We start from the raw sequence: 6,367 nt of genomic DNA, 5'->3' as shown, positions 1-6,367 counted from the left end.
TCCGATTAACCGGTGGTCAAAATGTGAACGGACCAAACCGCCTGTCGCCCTTAACCCAGCCCAACCCAGCCCCCTTCTACCGGTCCGAGCCGGTTCCGATTTTAACCGGTCTGGACCGGTCCGGAACCGGACTGACCTGGCCCGTTTAACACCCTTAACTTGGTCTGAAGACAGCCCGCATAAGTATTCACGACAACCAGCTGCTTCCTCCTTTTGACACGCCCGGCCCGTGGGCTGACATGATATACACGTCATATCCTCGTCTTAAAATCGTCAAAACTTTCATTTTAGATATAAAAAAAAAACTAATTCACTGTTAAAGTTGAGGCATCAAATTTCTCTCTGTTGAAGCCATTGATGATCAAACCCACTTCCAGGGATTTGTTCTGTTCCTCCAATTGAAAAGGTATTTTTTACCCCTATTTTAGTATTAGCCTCACCATTTGATATTTACTGTATCCCGAAGTGTCCCTATTACTGGAACTGCATGGTTAATTTTTCCCCCTTTGTTTAAGCGCCTGATATTATCAATTCAGATATCAGGTGATTAGATACTTTTCAGATATGTAAGCTCAATTTCCTTTTTTGAGGACAATGGTGATTGGAACTTGTGCGCACCTGATTATTCCATTAGGTACTTGCAAGTACTGGTAACTCTACCTACCTAGACTTAGCAAATTAGGCAGATAGGAAGTAACCACAGTTTTTTTGTGTTTTATTTGTTTTTGCCTCCGCTGAGATTTAGATATGAGACCTCGTGTTTTCCACCCCCTTCATTGGCATGATAGATGGAGATTTAATGAACAGAGTTAAAGTAGGATGACTTATATGGACTCTTAGGGGAAAAATATGTGATTGGGAAACACCTAAAAAAGTGAAAGGCAAGTCCTTAGAATGGTTGTGATACGAATTATGTTACGTGAGATTGTATATGGGACCTAAAAGGTCTTACTTATCCACAAAATGAATGCCATAGATATGAAAATGTTAAATTTGGTATGGTGATTACTAAAACACCTAATGGATAAAATGATTAAAGAAAAAAAAAAGTTTTATGAAATGGTTTGGCCAATGGCCATGTCATACATAGACATCCCATGTACTTTATTATTAAATGACGGTGTTGTCCGCCTGTCCGGGCTAGCTTACATGCACCTCGACTATTTATCGGGTACCTACAACCTCCCACCATAACAGATACCGGATAACTCTGCTCATTAAGGCAGATAATTTTTGTATCTGATAAGATTTGAACCCTGGCCTCCAAGGTTTCAAAACTCACTTCATTAACCATTAGATCATGCCCTTGGATGCACATCCCATGCACCTGTTAAGTGCAATACTATGACGACGGAACGTGATAAAAGGGATGCTCTATTCACCTAGGGTTTTAGAAGACAAGAGTAGTAGGCATGTGATACTTTACCTTTATCAAAAAAGAAAAAGCAGTGTAGAGGATATTGCTCTGTTAGCTCTAGCATGAGTGGTAGTATAGAGAGAAATATGAGAGCATTTGAAGGAAATAAGCAGGATTTTATACATATGAAGAATAGCCTCTTATCCTTATCATTTTGGTGCAGCCATGAGGTTCCTATCTGTAATAAAGGATGGGTGTCTTTTGTAGAGAACCATTTATTTTTCTTAGGTTTTTTTGTTATTTTGGTATACCTGTTGTATACAGGAAGTTTTCCCACTATTGATAAATATATTCTCTACTTGATTAAAAAAGGAGGTAGACCTAAAATGTCACGGTGGAAAGTCTTCTAGACAAGCATGCAATCTCCCGTAATCGACATTGATTTGGTCGAAAATAGAACAAAATGGAAGCGAAAGATCCGTGTATATTATACCAACTATTTGCTATTAAGACTTTAATTCTTATTATTACACTTTAGCTTCGGCATTTGTTAGGAGTCTTTTTAGTTTCTTTAGGGGTTTTTATGTTTACATAGAGATAAATGTGAGTTTTAAGAACCGTTAGACAACCCTTAGTTTGCCTTACAAGACATACTTGGAAGTGGAATGAACTTCGCCTAAATAGAATGAGATGAATATAGAGGATTCATAACTGATGCCAACTTACTTTTGGATTGAGGAATAGTTGATTGATTGATTGTCTGGAGACCCGGTGTTCTATTTTATTTTGAATTTTCTAAGATTGGTTGGATAATTGTCATTCTTTTCCTTTCCATTTTTTTTTAATGTTTATGCTTGTCATGTGAATTTTATGTATGGTGACGATTCAGGTTTTGGAACTTTGAGTGCATTGATGGATTAACTTTTATAGCGGCCTGTCAATCATAATGGAGACTGGGATTGATTTTGTACAGTCGCTTCAAAGTGATGTGTCAGTTAATATTCTGGCGTGTTTGAATGATCCAGCTGATGTGGTCCATGCAGGTTCTGTGTCTCGCCTTTGGCACCATTTTGGTGAGTTATCCAAGCATATCTCTGTTACAGCAGTCCAATGATAGTTATTCTAGGCAGTGACACTGAAAATGTATTCTTTTATTCATAGTAATATCTACTCATCTTGTTGAGTTTCACCTGTTTCCTTTGCTATATATATTTGGTCGCATTACATCACATAATTAATGAGGCTGGAGATCTCGTCATTCAGTGTTTGCTGGTTATGGGTAATTGCTTAAGGGCCATAGCTTTGCTAAAATGAGACCAATGTGTATCTTCTCGATTTAGGCTTACTGTTTATTTAGTTGATCATAGATTAATGCTGGAGATGTAACCATTTTAGGATTGTGAATTCACAACACTTTCTTTGTTTGCATCTGGACCTGCTTTAAGCAATGAGGCTAGAACTTAATCTTCATATGCATTTTAATTGTTCAGAATGAGTATGGACAAAGCCTTTTTGAATGAGGAAGGACGAAATGGATCCTTACAAGGTACAACAAATTAGGTATTTGTTTCCATATGGCACAATGATCTTCTGTCAAGAAGTTTGATCTAGTAATGATGGCCCCTTCCTCTTTTGGCTAATCATCAAATATTGCTGATGTGATCTAATCGAGTGTTGCTTTCTTTGTTGCATGTGATATTGAATTTTGCTGTGCTCATTTTCATTGTATATATTCACTTGTTAATTTATTGGTAGTAGCTCGTTATTACTCTATAAGACACTTCATAGCATTTCTTTTATAAGCTACTGTCCAATCCAATTAATTTTTAGAAGTTTGAAAATATCCTGAATATCATTGGAATATCAGTTTCCAAACTTTCTGCCTTTTCGGGTTTGATAATGCCGCATAAATTTCTTTGAATTTCACAATTTCTGTACACGAAAATTAGGGCTAGTTGTCCCTTTCTTCAGAAATAGGCATGCATGTTTTTATACTAGGAAGTCATTTGAGGTTCATTTTCATTTGGGAGAAGAATGGCTTTATATTAAGTAGAATAGTAACATTGTGACTTATTTATTTGCAGTGATCACAAATGGACTTTCCAAGCAACTATGCCTGAGAAGGTTTCCTCAGCTTTCTAGAATTGCACATATATCTAAACCAGATTGGATAACAACAGAAGAAGCAAATGGCTTTGGATCTAACAGTACCAGTTGGGATATCTTAAAGAGAGACCACAATGTTTATGCTTCTCTACTTCAAGCTATTACTACATTAAACTCATCTCAGAGTGAATGCATAGGTTATGCAGTTAGTGCTTCGAGTACAGATAGATTTCCTAGTGAAAGTATTGTCAATACTCTAACAACTAGGGACAGATATCTAAATAGACCTTCATACTGGTCAAGTAAAGGACATGCTGATCCAGATGCCGCTGAGACACTAATTTACAAATTGAAAGCTGATCTCTGTGTTATTACTGAAATCAATGTACAACCTTTTGAAGGTGATTGCTTCAGCTTCATTCTGTCTTTTCAACATAAGTTTCACAGATTTCCCAAGTTTTACTTGGTCCGCTTGAGTCTTGACTAATATGTAATGTTTCATTTGCAGCTTATTTCCAGACCGGCAAGCCTATATACTCCGCAAAATCTGTTCGATTTCGACTAGGACACCCCAAAATATCAGACGAAAATGATATCCTGCAAGTGCCTCAGGAACAGCCTGCTGATGACAAGTTCATATGGACGTATACCTCAGAAGTATACCCTATGGTACAGGTATTCTTTTATAACTTTCTTTCCTGACAAAGATGGTCTCATGTCTAATTTGTTTTTGTTAGAAGTATTCCCCACTGGTAAGGCGGGTGTCACCTTTTATCTTGCCAAAGTAGTGTCATGAGTAAAATCTCAACTAGTTTAAGCTTCATCTTAGAGCTTTCGAAAGGAGTGTCATAGAGCACATGCATGGGAAGATTTAACCTATTATAAAATTTATGAGCAGGAGAACCGCTTACAACAGTTCAAGCTACCAGAACCGGTACTTTGCATTGGTGGATATCTGCAGATTGAACTGTTGGGCAGAGTTCAGAGGCAACAAGCGGATGACTTGTTTTACATATGGTTAGTTTTCTGCTCTCGCCTTTCTTACTTGAAAGGTCTACTTTTTCTCTATTGCTCTACCCATCAACAAGATGTAGCAGCCAGAGGCAGATGCAGCCTTTGTGGAATAGTTTCATTTGACCCACTAAAATTTCCACAGATATATATGAAGCATAATTTCAGAATTATAGTGAACTCATTGCTAAGAACCTTAAAGGTTAATCTACCAAATTAAAATCTTGGATCCGCCTTTGGTAGGAGTAAACATGCGCCTGGGTCATAAGCGTGGCATAGATCCTTGCCAAGGCAGCTGATTAGTGCTAATTTCTCTCTTGAGTGATCTAATGCTGTTTCATCCATATATGCAGCGTTTGCCATGTGAAAGCTCTCGGGCGGCCCCTCTGCCCTGCATTTGACATAGAAATCCTTGAACCATCTGGGAAGTTTATGTTGAGGTACAACCCGGAGGTTTTCCGATGGATGTTGCAAAGCTTTTCAGAAGACTCAAATATGTCTCCGGTGTCATCAGAGGAAGAAGTGGTTGAACATGTAGGTCTTATGGGGTTTCTGGTAGGGGATTACCATCCGGTTATCGGAGCCATGGAATGGGATGACGATGATGAAATGGATGAACCCGTCCAACCTTACTAGTATGATAATCTCTTGCATGTAGTTTTTAAATTTCCTTCAAGTCAACTTACCATGGTTAAGTAACTAATGAGGAGAATATATGTCAATTAACCAAAATAAATGAGATAAGTCTATGAGAAAATACATGTGTATCTATTGATCTGGTGTAGACACTTGGGTAAGTTTTTGCCTTCTTTCATGCCCTGGTGGTTTGCTTTTATCATAGTTTTCCCGAATATTTCAAGTGGAATGCAAATAAACAGCAAAAAGAGGTGCGCAGTAGATGTATGTGGGCATTGTGACTGTTTTTGGTTAGATAGAAAAATTTAGGTCAAGCTGTTTGTAATCTTGATTGGTTTTTGATTCTGCGGTGTATTTCGTGAATTCTCTTATCTGGTTTTCCTTAAATAGTATCCACTTCTTTGAGTTCTACTAACGTTTGTTGCCAGATGGTAGTGAAGTATTTTTTTCGAAATCTTTTTACTTGTTTGAGTTTTTTTATCTCGAACAAAACCCCATTTGAGAAACGTTTCCCGATTTGGGTTAAATTGTTTAACCTGTTTTTAAAACAAACACGTGAGGCTGTTTGGATGGTAGAATCTGGTCCTATGTATATTTAATTCATCAGATCAAAATGAAGCATTATCCTTGAGAGAAAGTGCTTAGTGTGAGTTGATTTTAATGAATTCTTGAGAACCTATTGTTTAATAGTTTAAAGATAAAACAAGTTATGTATTTAAAGTTCTACCGTAAGCACGAATGCGTTTTACCTTAGTTGTTTAGTCGACTGCACATTTCTAGAAGAACCGAGTAGCTTTGTTTTCAGCCTTAATCATGTCAACCTTAACGAGTCCAGAACCTTAATGTGGTTCTTTTGGATTCAAAACACTTTTTTAAGTGTAAAAAAAAAGTTACATTTCTATATGAACCGCGTTTTACCTTAACGGCCATTTGGGACGTTAAGGTAAAGCGCGGTTCATTACCGCGTTTTATCTAATAGCTGATAAGATTGGTATATAAAGCGCGGTATATTACCACATTTTATATAAAATACGGTTATAAACCGCGCTTTGCCTGTATAAACAATCGTTCCCCTTCCTTTTCCCCCACGTTTCTGGACAGAACCAAATCCCCCATTTTAAACACAGCAACAGCGCNAGTGCTTAGTGTGAGTTGATTTTAATGAATTCTTGAGAACCTATTGTTTAATAGTTTAAAGATAAAACAAGTTATGTATTTAAAGTTCTACCGTAAGCACGAATGCGTTTTATCTTTAAA

The 6,367-nt window shown here is 37.3% G+C and overlaps 1 protein-coding gene across 2 annotated transcripts; it reads left to right on the top strand.

Moving 5' to 3' along the window:
- On the top strand, window positions 226–5,521 carry LOC109223408 (F-box protein At4g00755-like). Of its 2 annotated transcripts, XM_019387705.1 has the most exons (6): window positions 226–406; window positions 2,247–2,430; window positions 3,442–3,864; window positions 3,972–4,138; window positions 4,362–4,480; window positions 4,828–5,521. In XM_019387705.1, exons 2-6 carry the CDS (start codon window positions 2,304–2,306, stop codon window positions 5,108–5,110), a joined length of 1,119 nt encoding a protein of 372 aa, XP_019243250.1. In that variant the 5' UTR covers window positions 226–406; window positions 2,247–2,303; the 3' UTR covers window positions 5,111–5,521. The 2 variants fall into 2 exon arrangements, with proteins under 2 accessions (XP_019243250.1, XP_019243251.1); XM_019387706.1 differs by lacking the exons at window positions 226–406; window positions 2,247–2,430 and adding an exon at window positions 2,840–2,903.

This window comes from Nicotiana attenuata, chromosome 3 (assembly GCF_001879085.1).
Source record: "Nicotiana attenuata strain UT chromosome 3, NIATTr2, whole genome shotgun sequence".
Lineage (NCBI taxonomy): Eukaryota > Viridiplantae > Streptophyta > Magnoliopsida > Solanales > Solanaceae > Nicotiana > Nicotiana attenuata.
Note: the sequence above shows the minus strand (reverse complement) of the source record. Positions and strands in the feature narration are given on the sequence as shown.